Source organism: Blennius ocellaris (assembly GCF_963422515.1).
Source record: "Blennius ocellaris genome assembly, contig: SCAFFOLD_233, whole genome shotgun sequence".
NCBI classification, from domain to species: Eukaryota; Metazoa; Chordata; class Actinopteri; order Blenniiformes; family Blenniidae; genus Blennius; species Blennius ocellaris.
The window spans coordinates 19,270-40,000 of record NW_027662242.1 but is presented as its reverse complement, the minus strand read 5'-3'; the positions used below and the strand labels follow the sequence as shown (position 1 = coordinate 40,000).

General features: G+C 52.7%; 1 protein-coding gene across 1 annotated transcript in view; it reads right to left on the bottom strand.

The window, feature by feature from the left end:
- Positions 1-17,166, bottom strand: part of pacsin3 (protein kinase C and casein kinase substrate in neurons 3) — a 26,731-nt gene extending 9,565 nt beyond the window's left edge. The window contains 4 exon segments of the mRNA XM_080521427.1: positions 2,755-2,990; positions 3,785-3,941; positions 6,867-6,967; positions 17,030-17,166. Coding sequence (XP_080377553.1) covers positions 2,755-2,990; positions 3,785-3,941; positions 6,867-6,920 — 447 coding nt within the window. The 5' untranslated portion in view covers positions 6,921-6,967; positions 17,030-17,166.
- Between the last annotated feature and the right edge of the window lie 3,565 nt (positions 17,167-20,731).

Below are 20,731 nucleotides of genomic sequence, written 5' to 3'. Positions count from 1 at the left end.
TCACACTCTTCATCACGTCCCACACTCTTCATCAGTCACACTCTTCATCACGTCCCACAGTCTTCATCAGTCACACTCTTCATCACGTCCCACAGTCTTCATCACGTCCCACAGTCTTCATCAGTCACACTCTTCATCACGTCCCACAGTCTTCATCACGTCCCACAGTCTTCATCAGTCACAGTCTTCATCAGTCACACTCTTCATCACGTCCCACAGTCTTCATCACGTCCCACAGTCTTCATCAGTCACAGTCTTCATCAGTCACACTCTTCATCACGTCCCACAGTCTTCATCATGTCCCACAGTCTTCATCAGTCACAGTCTTCATCAGTCACAGTCTTCATCACGTCCCACAGTCTTCATCAGTCACACTCTTCATCACGTCCCACAGTCTTCATCAGTCACACTCTTCATCACGTCCCACAGTCTTCATCAGTCACACTCTTCATCACGTCCCACAGTCTTCATCAGTCACACTCTTCATCACGTCCCACAGTCTTCATCAGTCACACTCTTCATCACGTCCCACAGTCTTCATCAGTCACACTCTTCATCACGTCCCACAGTCTTCATCACGTCCCACAGTCTTCATCACGTCCCACAGTCTTCATCACGTCCCACAGTCTTCATCAGTCACACTCTTCATCAGTCAGGGGTGTCAGTGGGTGTCAGTGGGTGTCAGTGGGTGTCAGGAGGTGTCAGTGGGTGTCAGGAGGTGTCAGGAGGTGTCAGTGGGTGTCAGTGGGTGTCAGTGGGTGTCAGGAGGTGTCAGTGGGTGTCAGTGGGTGTCAGGAGGTGTCAGGAGGTGTCAGGAGGTGTCAGTGGGTGTCAGTGGGTGTCAGGAGGTGTCAGGAGGTGTCAGTGGGTGTCAGGAGGTGTCAGGAGGTGTCAGGGGGTGTCAGGGGGTGTCAGGGGGTGTCAGGGGGTGTCAGGGGGTGTCAGTGGGTGTCAGGAGGTGTCAGTGGGTGTCAGTGGGTGTCAGGGGGTGTCAGTGGGTGTCAGGAGGTGTCAGTGGGTGTCAGGAGGTGTCAGTGGGTGTCAGTGGGTGTCAGGAGGTGTCAGGAGGTGTCAGTGGGTGTCAGGAGGTGTCAGGAGGTGTCAGGGGGTGTCAGGGGGTGTCAGGGGGTGTCAGGGGGTGTCAGTGGGTGTCAGGAGGTGTCAGGAGGTGTCAGGAGGTGTCAGTGGGTGTCAGGAGGTGTCAGGAGGTGTCAGGGGGTGTCAGGGGGTGTCAGGGGGTGTCAGGGGGTGTCAGTGGGTGTCAGGAGGTGTCAGTGGGTGTCAGTGGGTGTCAGGGGGTGTCAGTGGGTGTCAGGAGGTGTCAGTGGGTGTCAGGAGGTGTCAGTGGGTGTCAGTGGGTGTCAGTGGGTGTCAGGAGGTGTCAGTGGGTGTCAGGAGGTGTCAGGAGGTGTCAGTGGGTGTCAGTGGGTGTCAGTGGGTGTCAGTGGGTGTCAGTGGGTGTCAGGAGGTGTCAGGAGGTGTCAGTGGGTGTCAGGAGGTGTCAGGAGGTGTCAGGAGGTGTCAGGAGGTGTCAGGAGGTGTCAGTGGGTGTCAGTGGGTGTCAGTGGGTGTCAGGGGGTGTCAGTGGGTGTCAGGAGGTGTCAGTGGGTGTCAGTGGGTGTCAGTGGGTGTCAGGAGGTGTCAGTGGGTGTCAGGAGGTGTCAGGAGGTGTCAGGGGGTGTCAGGGGGTGTCAGGGGGTGTCAGGAGGTGTCAGGGGGTGTCAGTGGGTGTCAGGAGGTGTCAGTGGGTGTCAGTGGGTGTCAGTGGGTGTCAGTGGGTGTCAGGGGGTGTCAGGGGGTGTCAGGGGGTGTCAGGAGGTGTCACGAGGTGTCACGAGGTGTCAGTGGGTGTCAGGAGGTGTCAGTGGGTGTCAGGAGGTGTCAGTGGGTGTCAGTGGGTGTCAGTGGGTGTCAGTGGGTGTCAGGAGGTGTCAGGGGGTGTCAGTGGGTGTCAGGAGGTGTCAGTGGGTGTCAGTGGGTGTCAGTGGGTGTCAGTGGGTGTCAGGGGGTGTCAGGGGGTGTCAGGAGGTGTCAGTGGGTGTCAGTGGGTGTCAGGGGGTGTCAGGGGGTGTCAGGGGGTGTCAGGGGGTGTCAGGAGGTGTCAGTGGGTGTCAGTGGGTGTCAGGAGGTGTCAGTGGGTGTCAGGAGGTGTCAGGAGGTGTCAGGAGGTGTCAGGGGGTGTCAGGGGGTGTCAGGAGGTGTCAGTGGGTGTCAGTGGGTGTCAGTGGGTGTCAGTGGGTGTCAGGAGGTGTCAGTGGGTGTCAGGAGGTGTCAGTGGGTGTCAGGAGGTGTCAGTGGGTGTCAGTGGGTGTCAGTGGGTGTCAGGAGGTGTCAGTGGGTGTCAGGAGGTGTCAGGAGGTGTCAGGAGGTGTCAGTGGGTGTCAGTGGGTGTCAGTGGGTGTCAGTGGGTGTCAGTGGGTGTCAGTGGGTGTCAGGAGGTGTCAGTGGGTGTCAGTGGGTGTCAGTGGGTGTCAGTGGGTGTCAGTGGGTGTCAGGAGGTGTCAGTGGGTGTCAGTGGGTGTCAGTGGGTGTCAGTGGGTGTCAGGAGGTGTCAGTGGGTGTCAGTGGGTGTCAGTGGGTGTCAGGAGGTGTCACGAGGTGTCACGAGGTGTCAGTGGGTGTCAGTGGGTGTCAGTGGGTGTCAGTGGGTGTCAGGAGGTGTCAGTGGGTGTCAGTGGGTGTCAGGAGGTGTCAGGAGGTGTCAGTGGGTGTCAGGAGGTGTCAGGAGGTGTCAGGAGGTGTCATGGCGCCTACCTCCCTCAGTTTGCGGACCCAGGGTTTCTGGGCCTTGCGGAAGCCGTCCTCCGCCTCCTTGCTCTCCCTGAAGCCGCCCATCATCTGCTTGTGGAAGGCGTCCTTCTGCCAGCGCCGCACCCTGTCGCTGTCGTCGCCCGCCAGCTGCTCCCGCAGCTCCAGGTGCAGCTCGCTGAGGCGGTCGGCCGCCTGCATGAAGGCGTGCCACGCCTTCTCCAGCGTGCCGTACTGCGGCCCTGAGCACACGGCGGGGAACCACAGGGTGAGGGAACCACAGGGTGAGGGAACCAGAGGCATGAGGGAACTACAGGGTGAGGGAACCAGAGGCGTGGGGGAACCAGAGGCGTGAGGGAACCAGAGGCATGAGGGAACCAGAGGCATGAGGGAACCAGAGGCATGAGGGAACCAGAGGCATGAGGGAACTACAGGGTGAGGGAACCAGAGGGTGAGGGAACCAGAGGCGTGGGGGAACCAGAGGCGTGAGGGAACCAGAGGCGTGAGGGAACCAGAGGCGTGAGGGAACCAGAGGCGTGAGGGAACCAGAGGCGTGAGGGAACCAGAGGCGTGAGGGAACCAGAGGCGTGAGGGAACCAGAGGCGTGAGGGAACCAGAGGCGTGAGGGAACCATAGGCGTGAGGGAACCAGAGGCGTGAGGGAACCATAGGCGTGGGGGAACCACAGGGTGAGGGAACCACAGGGTGAGGGAACAAGAGGCGTGAGGGAACCAGAGGCGTGAGGGAACCAGAGGCGTGAAGGAACCACAGGGTGAGGGAACCACAGGGTGAGGGAACCACAGGGTGAGGGAACCACAGGGTGAGGGAACAAGAGGCGTGAGGGAACCAGAGGCGCGAGGGAACCACAGGGTGAGGGAACCACAGGGTGAGGGAACCACAGGGTGAGGGAACAAAAGGCGTGAGGGAACCAGAGGCGTGAGGGAACCAGAGGCCGAACCAGTTCTTATGGAGACTTCCTAAACAGAGTTTCAGGTTTGGACAAAGGATCAAAGTGACGGTGGGATCAAAGAGGTCACCTTTCTCCACCACGCCCCTCCACCTCCTGGCCCAGTCGCCCAGCTGCAGGGCGTAGCTCTTCTCGATCTTCGCCCGTTCCTGGAAGCAGCTGACCAAGTCGCTGCACAGCCGGTGGCCGTCGTCGATCCGCTTCACCGTCCGCCTGTAGTTCCCCGGCTACACACACACACACACACACACACACACACACACACACACACACACACACACACACACACACACACACACACACACACACACACACACACACACACACACACACACACACACACACACACACACACACACACACACACACACACACACACACACACACACACACAGATGATGCAACACGGTGGCAGCAAAACATCGCTGGCGTTCAGGCCTCCGTCACTCCTTCACCCTCCTCCATCCCGTCCGTCACTCCTTCATCCTCCTCCATCCCCTGCGTCACTCCTCCACCCTCCTCCGTCACTCCTTCACCCTCCTCCATCCCCTCCGTCACTCCTCCATCCCTCTGTCACTCCTCCACCCTCCTCCATCCCCTCCATCACTCCTCCACCCTCCTCCATCCCCTCCGTCACTCATGCACCCTACTCCGTCACTCCTCCACCCTCCTCCATACTCTCCACCCTCCTCCGTCAGGCAGAAGATACTCAGTCCCACTCATCAGAAGAACAGCAGAAACCTCCACCCTCCTCCTGCAGCAGCAGAAGAACTTCTCCGTTCCCTTCGCCTGATTTAAGTACTACTGTATGTTGTATACGTCCTCTAATACTAATTCTAGTACATTCAAGTATATTTTAGTATAATCTAGTATATTCTAGTACATATCTATCCATCTATGATGTCTGGTTTTTCTCTGTGATGAAAGGAAGAAGATTAAAGTGATGAAGCTGGAAACAGGGTGGAGGAGCAGCAGAGACACACCCTGTTAGGGTCATCATGGTACACCGTCAGTACACCATCAGTACGCCTGATCAGTACACCGTTACTACACCGTCACTACATCTGATCAGTTCACCGTCACTACACCGTCACTACATCTGATCAGTTCACCGTCACTACACCGTCAGTACGTCTGATCAGTTCACCGTCACTACACCGTCAGTATGTCTGATCAGTACACCATCACCACACCGTCACTACACTGTCACTACACCGTCAGTACGTCTGGTCAGTACACCGTCACCACACCGTCACTACACTGTCACTACACTGTCACTACACCATCAGTACGTCTGGTCACTACACCGTCACTACACTGTCACTACACCATCAGTATGTCTGGTCACCACACCGTCACCACACCGTCACTACACTGTCACTACACTGTCACTACACCATCAGTATGTCTGGTCACTACACCATCACCACACCATCACTACACTGTCACTACACCGTCAGTATGTCTGGTCACTACACCGTCAGTATCTCTGGTCACCACACCGTCACTACACTGTCACTACACCATCAGTATGTCTGGTCACTACACCATCACCACACCGTCACTACACTGTCACTACACCGTCAGTATGTCTGGTCAGTACACCGTCAGTATGTCTGGTCACTACACCGTCACCACACCGTCACTACACTGTCACTACACCGTCAGTACGTCTGGTCACTACACCGTCACCACACCGTCACTACACTGTCACTACACCATCAGTACGTCTGGTCAGTACACCGTCACTACACCGTCAGTATGTCTGGTCACTACACCGTCACCACACCATCACTACACTGTCACTACACCGTCAGTACGTCTGGTCAGTACACCGTCGGTATGTCTGGTCACTACACCGTCACCACACCGTCACTACACTATCACTACACCGTCAGTACGTCTGGTCAGTACACCGTCAGTATGTCTGGTCACTACACCGTCACCACACTGTCACTACACCGTCAGTATGTCTGGTCAGTACACCGTCAGTATCTCTGGTCACCACACCGTCACTACACTGTCACTACACCATCAGTATGTCTGGTCACTACACCATCACCACACCGTCACTACACTGTCACTACACCGTCAGTATGTCTGGTCAGTACACCGTCAGTATGTCTGGTCACTACACCGTCACCACACCGTCACTACACCATCAGTATGTCTGGTCACTACACCATCACCACACCGTCACTACACTGTCACTACACCGTCAGTATGTCTGGTCAGTACACCGTCAGTATGTCTGGTCACTACACCGTCACCACACCGTCACTACACTGTCACTACACCGTCAGTACGTCTGGTCACTACACCGTCACCACACCGTCACTACACTGTCACTACACCGTCAGTATGTCTGGTCACTACACCGTCACCACACCGTCACTACACTGTCACTACACCATCAGTACGTCTGGTCAGTACACCGTCACTACACCGTCAGTATGTCTGGTCACTACACCGTCACCACACCGTCACTACACTGTCACTACACCGTCAGTACGTCTGGTCAGTACACCGTCAGTATGTCTGGTCACTACACCGTCACCACACTGTCACTACACCATCAGTACGTCTGGTCAGTACACCGTCACTACACCGTCAGTATGTCTGGTCACTACACCGTCACCACACCGTCACTACACTGTCACTACACCGTCAGTACGTCTGGTCAGTACACCGTCAGTATGTCTGGTCACTACACCGTCACCACACTGTCACTACACCATCAGTACGTCTGGTCAGTACACCGTCACTACACCGTCAGTATGTCTGGTCACTACACCGTCACCACACCGTCACTACACTGTCACTACACCATCAGTACGTCTGGTCAGTACACCGTCACTACACCGTCACTACACTGTCACTACACTGTCACTACACCGTCAGTATGTCTGGTCACTACACCGTCACCACACTGTCACTACACCATCAGTACGTCTGGTCAGTACACCGTCACTACACCGTCAGCTCCTCTTGGGTCTTTCACCAAGGAACAGACGTTGGTTTCCTCCACCTGTACGAGTGCAGTCAGAGGATGGTCCAATGACTTGAGGGTTGGCGGTTTGAATCCCACCCTATCCAAGTCACTGTAGTGGTGTCCTGAAGCAAGGCAGTTGTGTGAGTGTTGGTGGCCCTACCTCCCAGAAGCTGCCGGAGGCCCCCAGGGCGCTGACGTCTCCGTTGGAAGACATGTTGGGGTCGGACCTGCAGCACCGAATGGTGGCGGCGGCGCAGGAAGCTGCAGACGGAGGAACAAGAGGAGCTCCATGAGATCTCATTTCTCATGGACACTGCCATGAGGAAGAGAAGAGATCTCATTTCTCATGGACACTGCCATGAGGAAGAGAAGAGATCTCATTTCTCATGGACACTGCCATGAGGAAGAGAAGAGATCTCATTTCTCATGGACACTGTCATGAGGAAGAGAAGAGATCTCATTTCTCATGGACACTGCCATGAGGAAGAGAAGAGATCTCATTTCTCATGGACACTGCCATGAGGAAGAGAAGAGATCTCATTTCTCATGGACACTGCCATGAGGAAGAGAAGAGATCTCATTTCTCATGGACACTGCCATGAGGAAGAGAAGAGATCTCATTTCTCATGGACACTGTCATGAGGAAGAGAATAGATCTCATTTCTCATGGACACTGCCATGAGGAAGAGAAGAGATCTCATTTCTCATGGTCTCTGTCATTACGGCCTCTTGGGCTGCTCCGACACAAGAAACGGCTTCGTTGACTTCAAACAGGACAAAATGCAGATGGAACCTTCATGTTCCATCGTCACATACTAGTGGAGAACGTAGAACGTGTTCATGTATCACAATAACAAGGATTCAACACATTCTTGTTCTACACAACGTCTTTACAGGATTCAACACTTTACTTTAGTTTAGCTTCACTTTATTTCCCCAAATCCAGCTTTTCCTTGGTTCTCCATTAGAACGTTGATCCTAGGAGCTGCATCCACAATCTGCTGTGTCTGTGTGAGCTGGACAGGCTCCGCCCACACACGCCCATCTATGGGAAGAGGAGGAAGTACTTCCTCTCGCGGTGCCATGTGCCAGAGCAGAGCTGCTTGATTGTGGGAGGAGTCAAAGGGGGAGGAGCCTACCTTGACTGTGATTGGCTGAACCCCCGATGACACTATAGAGGGTTTGATTTCTGATTGGCTGCTTGGAGCAACACACTTTTTAAAACCTGGAACAACCAGGGAGAGAGAGGACACACTGTCTTCTTCTGGGACGTCCTCCAGGTGTGGAGACGGTCAGTACTGCTGGAGGAGACGGTCAGTACTGCAGGAGGAGATGGTCAGTACTGCAGGAGGAGACGGTCAGTACTGCAGGAGGAGATGGTCAGTACTGCTAGAGGAGACGGTCAGCACTGCTAGAGGAGACGGTCAGTACTGCAGGAGGAGACGGTCAGTACTGCTAGAAGAGACGGTCAGTACTGCAGGAGGAGACGGTCAGTACTGCAGGAGGAGATGGTCAGTACTGCAGGAGGAGACGGTCAGTACTGCAGGAGGAGATGGTCAGTACTGCTAGAGGAGACGGTCAGCACTGCTAGAGGAGACGGTCAGTACTGCAGGAGGAGACGGTCAGTACTGCTAGAAGAGACGGTCAGTACTGCAGGAGGAGACGGTCAGTACTGCAGGAGGAGATGGTCAGTACTGCTAGAGGAGACGGTCAGTACTGCAGGAGGAGACGGTCAGTACTGCTAGAGGAGACGGTCAGCACTGCAGGAGGAGACGGTCAGTACTGCTAGAGGAGACGGTCAGCACTGCTAGAGGAGACGGTCAGTACTGCAGGAGGAGACGGTCAGTACTGCTAGAAGAGACGGTCAGTACTGCAGGAGGAGACGGTCAGTACTGCAGGAGGAGATGGTCAGTACTGCTAGAGGAGACGGTCAGTACTGCAGGAGGAGATGGTCAGTACTACTGGAGGAGACGGTCAGTACTGCTGGAGGAGACGGTCAGTACTACTGGAGGAGACGGTCAGTACTGCTAGAGGAGACGGTCAGTACTGCAGGAGGAGATGGTCAGTACTACTGGAGGAGACGGTCAGTACTGCAGGAGGAGACGGTCAGTACTGCTAGAGGAGACGGTCAGTACTGCTGGAGGAGACGGTCAGTACTGCTGGAGGAGATGGTCAGTACTGGTAGAGGAGACGGTCAGTACTGCTGGAGGAGATGGTCAGTACTGGTAGAGGAGACGGTCAGTACTGCTGGAGGAGACGGTCAGTACTGCAGGAGGAGATGGTCAGTACTGGTAGAGGAGACGGTCAGTACTGCTGGAGGAGACGGTCAGTACTGGTAGAGGAGACGGTCAGTACTGCTGGAGGAGACGGTCAGTACTGCAGGAGGAGACGGTCAGTACTGGTAGAGGAGATGGTCAGTACTACTGGAGGAGACAGTCAGTACTGCTGGAGGAGACGGTCAGTACTGCTGGAGGAGATGGTCAGAACTGAGGAGCAGGAGGAGCAGCAGGAGGAGGAGCAGCAGGAGGAGGAGGAGGAGCAGCAGGAGGAGCAGCAGGAGGAGGAGCAGCAGGAGGAGGAGGAGGAGCAGCAGGAGGAGCAGCAGGAGGAGGAGCAGCAGGAGGAGGAGGAGGAGCAGCAGGAGGAGCAGCAGGAGCAGCAGGAGGAGCAGCAGGAGGAGGAGGAGTAGCAGCAGCAGCAGCAGGAGCAGGAGGAGCAGCAGGAGGAGCAGGAGGAGCAGCAGGAGGAGCAGGAGGAGGAGCAGGAGGAGGAGCAGCAGGAGCAGCAGGAGGAGCAGCAGGAGGAGCAGGAGGAGCAGCAGGAGCAGCCTGTGAGCTCAGTCTCCGACACAGTGAAGGTGTAAACACGCCGGTCGGAGTGACGTAGTAGTTTAACCTGCTCAACAGCACCACGTCACTCCTGGAGACTAAATCCTCCTGGAGCTGAGCTCTAATTACCCCACTGTGTGTGTGTGTGTGTGTGTGTGTGTGTGTGTGTGTGTGTGTGTGTGTGTGTGTGTGTGTGTGTGTGTGTGTGTGTGTGTGTGTGTGTGTGTGTGTGTGTGTGTGTGTGTGTGTGTGTGTGTGTGTGTGTGTGTGTGTGTGTGTGTGTTGCTCTCAGAGCCATCTGCCATCAACATGCTGGAACAGGAGCTTCAGGTCATGTGACGCTGGAGGAACTTCACACCCCTCCGGCCTCAAACTGCAGGATTCTGGATTTAGAAAGTCGATTGTAGGTTTAGAAGCAAATTAAACTAAATCAATGTCATGTTGGTGTCGGAGCTTCTGCTTCTCATGGTCTTCTTGGTTTCTGTGGTACATTAAAGCACCTTGATCTTGTTTCTGTGGTACATTAAAGCACCTTGATCTTGTTTCTTTGGTACATTAAAGCACCTTGATCTTGTTTCTGTGGTACATTAAAGCACCTTGATCTTGTTTCTTTGGTACATTAAAGCACCTTGATCTTGTTTCTGTGGTACATTAAAGCACCTTGATCTTGTTTCTGTGGTACATTAAAGCACCTTGATCTTGTTTCTGTGGTACATTAAAGCACCTTGATCTTGTTTCTGTGGTACATTAAAGCACCTTGATCTTGTTTCTGTGGTACATTAAAGCACCTTGATCTTGTTTCTTTGGTACATTAAAGCACCTTGATCTTGTTTCTGTGGTACATGAAAGCACCTTGATCTTGTTTCTGTGGTACATTAAAGCACCTTGATCTTGTTTCTGTGGTACATTAAAGCACCTTGATCTTGTTTCTTTGGTACATTAAAGCACCTTGATCTTGTTTCTGTGGTACATTAAAGCACCTTGATCTTGTTTCTGTGGTACATTAAAGCACCTTGATCTTGTTTCTGTGGTACATGAAAGCACCTTGATCTTGTTTCTGTGGTACATTAAAGCACCTTGATCTTGTTTCTTTGGTACATTAAAGCACCTTGATCTTGTTTCTTTGGTACATTAAAGCACCTTGATCTTGTTTCTGTGGTACATGAAAGCACCTTGATCTTGTTTCTGTGGTACATTAAAGCACCTTGATCTTGTTTCTTTGGTACATTAAAGCACCTTTGTCTTGGTTTGGTACATGAAAGCACCTTGATCTTGTTTCTTTGGTACATGAAAGCACCTTTATCTTGGTTTGGTACATGAAAGCACCTTGATCTTGTTTCTTTGGTACATTAAAGCACCTTGATCTTGTTTCTGTGGTACATGAAAGCACCTTGATCTTGTTTCTGTGGTACATTAAAGCACCTTGATCTTGTTTCTGTGGTACATTAAAGCACCTTGATCTTGTTTCTTTGGTACATTAAAGCACCTTGATCTTGTTTCTGTGGTACATTAAAGCACCTTGATCTTGTTTCTGTGGTACATTAAAGCACCTTGATCTTGTTTCTGTGGTACATTAAAGCACCTTGATCTTGTTTCTGTGGTACATTAAAGCACCTTGATCTTGTTTCTTTGGTACATTAAAGCACCTTGATCTTGTTTCTTTGGTACATTAAAGCACCTTGATCTTGTTTCTGTGGTACATGAAAGCACCTTGATCTTGTTTCTGTGGTACATTAAAGCACCTTGATCTTGTTTCTTTGGTACATTAAAGCACCTTTGTCTTGGTTTGGTACATGAAAGCACCTTGATCTTGTTTCTTTGGTACATGAAAGCACCTTTATCTTGGTTTGGTACATGAAAGCACCTTGATCTTGTTTCTTTGGTACATTAAAGCACCTTTATCTTGTTTCTTTGGTACATGAAAGCACCTTTATCTTGTTTCTGTGGTACATGAAAGCACCTTGATCTTGTTTCTGTGGTACATTAAAGCACCTTGATCTTGTTTCTGTGGTACATTAAAGCACCTTGATCTTGTTTCTTTGGTACATTAAAGCACCTTGATCTTGTTTCTGTGGTACATGAAAGCACCTTGATCTTGTTTCTGTGGTACATTAAAGCACCTTGATCTTGTTTCTTTGGTACATTAAAGCACCTTTGTCTTGGTTTGGTACATGAAAGCACCTTGATCTTGTTTCTTTGGTACATTAAAGCACCTTTATCTTGTTTCTTTGGTACATGAAAGCACCTTTATCTTGTTTCTTTGGTACATTAAAGCACCTTTGTCTTGGTTTGGTACATTAAAGCACCTTGATCTTGTTTCTTTGGTACATTAAAGCACCTTTGTCTTGGTTTGGTACATGAAAGCACCTTGATCTTGTTTCTTTGGTACATTAAAGCACCTTTATCTTGGTTTGGTACATGAAAGCACCTTTATCTTGTTTCTTTGGTACATTAAAGCACCTTTATCTTGTTTCTTTGGTACATGAAAGCACCTTTGTCTTGGTTTGGTACATTAAAGCACCTTGATCTTGTTTCTTTGGTACTTTACACATTTGGTTGGTGCAACAGCACCCACTAGTGGACCAACATGAAAACTACAACGTCGTCACCATTGGAAAACGTCGTCATGTAAATGTGAAAACGAAGCTGAAAGGTGGAAACGAGTCTCTGATGTGACTTCATGTGTGGGGAAACATTTTGTGAAGACGAATGTTTCTGATCATTTGTACTTGATTTGTTTTCTACTCTGAAAACATTCTTGTCCTCACAAACGTCCCGCGTCCAGCTGGACAGCGTGGGAATTAAATATACATCTGCATAATCCTCCACCTTTCTAATTCTTTCATTCCGTCCATGAGCAGATGGCCAGAGAGACGTGATGGACGCTTTAATCCCGTCCAGCTGGGAACTGTGTCACAGTCACTGCTCTTCTATTCCAGTGTGAGGACCTGAAGGAGGTCGGTCTCCATGACAGTCCAGCCGTCCTCACCAGGACACATGTCTTCATGTCCTGCTGCAAGACGCAGCCAGTCCACCGGAGACGGAGACGGACTGCTGCTGCAGAACCAGCACACTGATCAAGAAACCCAACGTTGTTCTGCTGGAGGACAAACGTCTCCGTCCAACACCAACCAGACATCCAAAACCTGCTGCTGCTCTGCTGATCTGCTGCTCTACTGCTGCTCTGCTGCTGCTCTGCTGCTGCTGTTCTGCTGCTGCTCTACTGCTGCTCTGCTGCTCTGCAGACACTGAGGCCAAACCAGCCCAGAATTGTGGAACGTTCCAGCAAAGCTCTGGGTTTGTGCAGCACAGTCACAGCAGGGGGCTGCAGGCTGCTGACATGTAAAGCAGCAGCAGACGGTCTCCTCACCTTCAACCTTCGCCAGCTGCAACAAGCAGCTGCAGCAACCAGCTGCAGCAACCAGCTGCAACAAGCAGCTGCAGCAACCAGCTGCAGCAACCAGCTGCAACAAGCAGCTGCAGCAACCAGCTGCAGCAACCAGCTGCAACAAGCAGCTGCAGCAACCAGCTGCAGCAACCAGCTGCAGCAACCAGCTGCAACAAGCAGCTGCAACAAGCAGCTGCAGCAACCAGCTGCAACAAGCAGCTGCAGCAACCAGCTGCAGCAACCAGCTGCAGCAACCAGCTGCAGCCTAAATGACAGGCTGAAAGACAGAACGACTCCTCCCTCACTACGACGACACCGGCGGCAGAACTGGACTGAATTCCAGGAAACCTCAGAGTCTTCTGCTAACGATAGCAGCAGCATGCTATACACACACACACACACACACACACACACACACACACACACACACACACACACACACACACACACACACACACACACACACACACACACACACACACACACACACACACACACACACACACACACACACCCTCCTCTGGGAGCAGTTTGGGGTTCAGTGTCTGGCTCAAGGACACTTCGGCATGGAGACAGGCGGAGATGGGAATCAAACATGCAACCTTCCGACAGGGAGACGAGCGCTACACCACCGGTCCACTGAGTTCTGCTTTTCAACATAATGTTCATCAAGAAACGGCACCGACTTTTTATTCTCCAGAGAAAGTATTCTCCAAGTACGTCCCTCCTCCAAGTACACGAGTACACGAGTACACTAGTACACGAGTACACGAGTACACGAGTACACACATGCAGTAATGTAGAAAGAGGTTCATGTGCCGCTCAGCCACGCCCCTACTGATCTTGTGTGGCGAGTCTTGCGTCGACTCAACATTCGCTCTCTGCTCCAATGTTAATGCTGAAGTGGTAAATCTTCACTTCAGTGAGGGAAGCCATGGAACTCAAAGACAGGCGAGCCTCAGTTCATCTGGAGGTTCTGCTGTTTCCAGATCAACGGCCTGCAGAGCGTCACCACCAGTCCCCGAGGACCACCAGTCCCCGAGGACCCCGAGTCCCCGAGGACCACCAGTCCCCGAGGACCACCAGTCCCCGAGGACCCCGAGTCCCCGAGGACCCCGAGTCCCCGAGGACCACCAGTCCCCGAGGACCACCAGTCCCCGAGGACCACCAGTCCCCGAGGACCACCAGTCCCTGAGGACCCCGAGTCCCTGAGGACCACGAGTCCCCAAGGACCACGAGTCCCTGAGGACCCTGAGGACCCCGAGTCCCTGAGGACCAGGAGTCCCCAAGGACCACGAGTCCCTGAGGACCCTGAGGACCACGAGTCCCCGAGGACCACGAGTCCCTGAGGACCCCGAGGACCCGCGTCCACAGAGAGACCGTCCCGCAGCTCTTACCTGGTCAGAGACGGAAACAGAGGAGGACAGAGTCCAATCGCAGGACGGCGTTTGTCTCCACAGGCTGAGTGGCGACAGGAAGCAGGAGGAGAAGAAGGAAACAAGAGAGGAGGGTGTTAGCGGCGGTGTTAGCGGCGGTGTTAGCGGCGGTGTTAGCGGCGGTGCAGCGGCGGTGTTAGCGGCGGTGTTAGCGGCGGTGTTAGCGGCGGCCATATCACAACCACCCAGCGCCGCCACAGCAGGGTGCCACATTCTGGGAGCGGCAGCGAAATGCCACACGTGTAGGGACGAGTACAGACATAATGAAAGAGCAGAGCAGAGAACTCACGCCTCTGGAAGCAAGGCAGTCATACCCTGACTGGCAGCCTTGGCGTCACTGCGCTGCAGTTAGTCTGCTGCAGTTAGTCTGCTGCAGCCTCGGGTCACTGCGCTGCAGCCACTGCGCTGCAGTTAGTCTGCTGCAGCCTCGGGGTCACTGCGCTGCAGTTACTCCGCTGCAGCCACTGCGCTGCAGTTGGTCTGCTGCAGCCTCGGGGTCACTGCGCTGCAGTTACTCCGCTGCAGCCACTCCGCTGCAGTCACTGCGCTGCAGCCACTCCGCTGCAGTCACTGCTCTGCAGTTACTGCACTGCATTTACTCTGCTGCAGCCTCGGGGTCACTGCGCTGCAGTTACTCTGCTGCAGTCATCGCACTGCAGTCACTGCGCTGCAGTCACTACGCTGCAGTCACTCCGCTGCAGTCACTGCGCTGCAGTCACTCCGCTGCAGTCACTGCGCTGCAGCCTCAGCATCACAGCGCTGCTCGAGCATGTTGAGAACTCATCCTGACGTTTCACGGTTCTCCTCCTCAGACCAACGGAAGGTTCCAGATCATCTGCTGGAGGATGAATCATGTTTTATCTGGAACCTGCTGCCGCTTTATTCGTTTAGACAAAACCTTTTTCTATCCTGGGAAGAACTTTGTGAGCTTTTATCTGGAGAGAGAGAGAGAGAGAGAGACAGAGAGAGAGAGAGAGAGACAGAGAGAGAGAGAGAGAGACAGAGAGAGAGAGAGACAGAGACAGAGAGAGACAGAGAGAGAGAGACAGAGAGAGAGAGAGAGAGAGAGAGACAGAGAGAGACAGAGAGAGACAGAGAGAGAGAGAGAGAGAGAGACAGAGAGAGAGAGAGAGAGAGAGAGCACTGGTGCAGTATGAGTTGTAGACAGGAAGTTTTCCACTCCAAAGTAAAGGTTCCATTATGTCTCCATATCATCCAGGATTCTGGTGATAAAACGCTGTGGGCTAACGCTGTGGGCTAACGCTGTGGGCTAACGCTGTGGGCTAACGCTGTGGGCTAACGCTGTGGGCTAACGCTGTTGGCTAACACTGTGGGCTAACAGAGACCTCCGTCAGTGTCAGTACTCATCAAATACCTCCAGGGAGCAGAAATACTTGAGGGAGTATTTAAAGGCTGTGCTGCAGTTCACAGACCAGCTGGACAGTTCTCAGTTCAATGAGAAACACCCGTCTTGTTGTGAGCCTTCTGGGCCACCGTACAATTGTTGTCCTGCAAAGATCATGTGACATCCAAGAGCTTCAAAGGCTTTTCAACGTCTCCAAAACCATTTACAATATTTCAAATGAGAATTCCTTCATATTGAGAAAAGAACCCAGAGGACGGAGACGAGGACGGAGACGAGGACGGAGACGAGGACGGAGACGAGGACGGAGACGAGGACGAGCTGGACGAGCCGCTGATCAACTGAAGTTGTACTTTAGGGTTCTACTGCAAAACGACAAGTTGAACCTTCGCGTGGCGCTCCAGGCCAAACGTCCACCAGGGACGGTTTGGACATAGTGGAGCCTGACGGAGCTTGATGGAGCCTGGTGGAGCCTGATGGAGGCTGATGGAGGCTGATGGAGGCTGACGGAGCCTGACAGAGCCTGACGGAGGCTGACGGAGGCTGGTGGAGGCTGATGGAGGCTGACAGAGGCTGATGGAGGCTGACAGAGGCTGACAGAGCCTGACGGAGCCTGACGGAGCCTGACGGAGCCTGACGGAGGCTGACGGTGCCTGATGGAGCCTGATGGAGCCTGATGGAGGCTGACGGAGCCTGGTGGAGGCTGACAGAGCCTGACGGAGCCTGACGGAGGCTGACGGAGCCTGCTGGAGCCTGGTGGAGCCTGATGGAGGCTGACGGAGCCTGACGGAGCCTGACGGAGCCTGATGGAGGCTGATAGAGGCTGACGGAGCCTGGTGGAGCCTGACGGAGCCTGACGGAGGCTGATGGTGCCTGATGGAGCCTGGTGGAGCCTGATGGAGCCTGATGGAGGCTGACAGAGCCTGACGGAGCCTGACGGAGGCTGACGGAGCCTGGTGGAGCCTGGTGGAGCCTGATGGAGGCTGATGGAGGCTGACGGAGCCTGACGGAGCCTGATGGAGGCTGATGGAGGCTGATAGAGGCTGACGGAGCCTGGTGGAGCCTGACGGAGCCTGACGGAGGCTGATGGAGCCTGATGGAGGCTGATGGAGGCTGATGGAGGCTGATAGAGGCTGACGGAGGCTGACGGAGCCTGACGGAGGCTGACGGAGCCTGACGGAGCCTGACGGAGCCTGATGGAGGCTGATGGAGGCTGATGGAGCCTGATGGAGGCTGATGGAGGCTGACGGAGCAGGATGCTGCTCCGGGGCAAACATGCTCAACTTTCGTTTGTGTAGGGCGGCTTACCTGTTCTGTTCCGCTCCGGAGGAACCTGGAGGAACCTGGAGGAACCTGGAGGAACCTGGAGGAACCTGGAGGAACCTGGAGGAGCCTGGAGGAGCTGCTGGAACGAAGAGTGTCGGTCCTCCTCCTTCCTCTAAACCTCCAGGGAGGACGACATGGTGCAGCTTCCCTCCTTCCTCCCCGCAGAGAGCGTCCTGGCTGCTCTCCTCCTGCTCTGCTCTCCTCCTCTGCTCTCCTCCTCTGCTCTCCTCCTGCTCTGCTCTCCTCCTGCTCTGCTCTCCTGCTCTGCTCTCCTCCTGCTCTGCTCTCCTCCTGCTCTGCTCTCCTCCTCTGCTCCTGCTCTCCTCCTCTGCTCCTGCTGTCCTCCTGCTCTGCTCTCCTCCTGCTCTGCTCTCCTCCTCTGCTCTGCTCTCCTCCTGCTCTGCTCTCCTCCTCTGCTCCTGCTCTCCTCCTCTGCTCCTGCTCTCCTCCTGCTCTCCTCCTCTGCTCCTGCTCTTCTCCTTCTCTCCTCTCCTCCTGCTCTCCTCCTTCTCTCCTCCTGCTCTCCTGCTGTCCTCCTTCTCTCCTGCTCTCCTCCTTCTCTCCTCCTGCTCTCCTGCTGTCCTCCTTCTCTCCTGCTCTCCTCCTTCTCTCCTGCTCTCCTCCTGCTGTCCTTCTCTCCTGCTGCTCTCCTCCTGCTGTCCTCCTTCTCTCCTGCTCTCCTCCTGCTGTCCTTCTCTCCTGCTGCTCTCCTCCTGCTGTCCTCCTTCTCTCCTGCTCTCCTCCTGCTGTCCTTCTCTCCTGCTGCTCTCCTCCTGCTGTCCTCCTTCTCTCCTGCTCTCCTCCTGCTCTCCTCCTGCTCTCCGCCGAGGAGCAGCAAGTTTGTCCGCTGGGTGCCGGGAAAGTCCTGGTTCTGGTTTGTAGAGAGCGTCCCGGTACCGTCCTCCTCTCCGGTGTGTCGGTAGACCGTCCTCCTCTCCGGTGTGTCGGTAGAGCGTCGGTAGACCGTCCTCCTCTCCGGTGTGTCGGTAGACCGTCGGTAGACCGTCCTCCTCTCCGGTGTGTCGGTAGAGCGTCGGTAGACCGTCGGTAGACCGTCCTCCTCTCCGGTGTGTCGGTAGAGCGTCCTCCTCTCCGGTGTGTCGGTAGAGCGTCGGTAGACCGTCCTCCTCTCCGGTGTGTCGGTAGAGCGTCGGTAGAGCGTCGGTAGACCGTCCTCCTCTCCGGTGTGTCGGTAGAGCGTCGGTAGACCGTCCTCCTCTCCGGTGTGTCGGTAGAGCGTCGGTAGAGCGTCGGTAGACCGTCCTCCTCTCCGGTGTGTCGGTAGAGCGTCGGTAGACCGTCGGTAGACCGTCCTCCTCTCCGGTGTCAGTAATCAGACGCTCCGCCCGCAGGATCCTTTCATCCTATTACAGCTTTAACTCTTCACTTGCCGCCGCGCCGCCTTCAAGGACCGCGGGACAAACCGTCACCGCGCCGCCTTCAAGGACCGCAGGACAAACCAAACCGCGCCGCCTTCAAGGACCGCAGGATAAACCAAACCGCGCCGCCTTCATGGACCGCAGGACAAACCACCACCGCGCCGCCTTCAGGACTGCAGGACAAACCACCACCGCGCCGCCTTCAGGACTGCAGGACAAACCACCACCGCGCCGCCTTCAGGACTGCAGGACAAACCACCACCGCGCCGCCTTCAGGACTGCAGGACAAACCACCACCGCGCCGCCTTCAGGACTGCAGGACAAACCACCACCGCGCCGCCACTCAAAGAATCCTTAATTATCAAACCAGATATAATAATTTGACATTTGCAAACAGGAGGTGCTGCATGATGAGATATAATCCTCCTGTTGTACATGATGAGATAAAATCCTCCTGTTGTACATGATGAGATAAAATCCTCCTGTTGTACATGATGAGATAAAATCCTCCTGTCGTACATGATGAGATATAATCCTCCTGTTGTACATGATGAGATAAAATCCTCCTGTTGTACATGATGAGATAAAATCCTCCTGTTGTACATGAGATATAATCCTCCTGTTGTACATGATGAGATATAATCCTCCTGTTGTACATGATGAGATATAATCCTCCTGTTGTACATGATGAGATAAAATCCTCCTGTTGTACATGAGATATAATCCTCCTGTTGTACATGATGAGATAAAATCCTCCTGTCGTACATGATGAGATATAATCCTCCTGTTGTACATGATGAGATATAATCCTCCTGTTGTACATGATGAGATATAATCCTCCTGTCGTACATGAGATATAATCCTCCTGTTGTACATGATGAGATAAAATCCTCCTGTCGTACATGATGAGATATAATCCTCCTGTTGTACATGATGAGATAAAATCCTCCTGTCGTACATGATGAGATAAAATCCTCCTGTCGTACATGATGAGATATAATCCTCCTGTCGTACATGAGATATAATCCTCCTGTCGTACATGAGATAAAATCCTCCTGTCGTACATGATGAGATATAATCCTCCTGTCGTACATGATGAGATATAATCCTCCTGTCGTACATGAGATAAAATCCTCCTGTCGTACATGAGATAAAATCCTCCTGTCGTACATGATGAGATATAATCCTCCTGTCGTACATGATGAGATATAATCCTCCTGTCGTACATGATGAGATATAATCCTCCTGTCGTACATGAGATATAATCCTCCTGTCGTACATGAGATAAAATCCTCCTGTCGTACATGATGAGATATAATCCTCCTGTCGTACATGATGAGATATAATCCTCCTGTCGTACATGATGAGATAAAATCCTCCTGTCGTACATGATGAGATAAAATCCTCCTGTCGTACATGATGAGATATAATCCTCCTGTCGTACATGAGATATAATCCTCCTGTCGTACATGAGATAAAATCCTCCTGTCGTACATGATGAGATAAAATCCTCCTGTTGTACATGATGAGATATAATCCTCCTGTCGTACATGAGATAAAATCCTCCTGTCGTACATGATGAGATATAATCCTCCTGTCGTACATGATGAGATATAATCCTCCTGTCGTACATGATGAGATATAAACATTCCGTCGTACATGATGAGATATAATCCTCCTGTCGTACATGATGAGATATAAACATTCCGTCGTACATGATGAGATAAAATCCTCCTGTTGTACATGATGAGATATAATCCTCCTGTACATGATGAGATATAAACATTCCGTCGTACATGATGAGATATAAACATTCCGTCGTACATGATGAGATATAATCCTCCTGTACATGATGAGATATAAACATTCCGTCGTACATGATGAGATATAAACATTCCGTCGTACCTGATGAGATATAATCCTCCTGTACATGATGAGATATAAACATTCCGTCGTACCTGATGAGATATAATCCTCCTGTACATGATGAGATATAAACATTCCGTCGTACATGATGAGATATAAACATTCCGTCGTACCTGATGAGATATAATCCTCCTGTACATGATGAGATATAAACCTTCCGTCGTACATGATGAGATATAATCCTCCTGTACATGATGAGATATAAACCTTCCGTCGTACATGATGAGATATAATCCTCCTGTACATGATGAGATATAAACATTCCGTCGTACATGATGAGATATAAACATTCCTCGCCGTTGATTCACCAGGACCAGTTTTTCTCTAATCCAAAACATTTAATCAGCAAAATCAGCAGAGGGATCAAATTGAGCTGGAC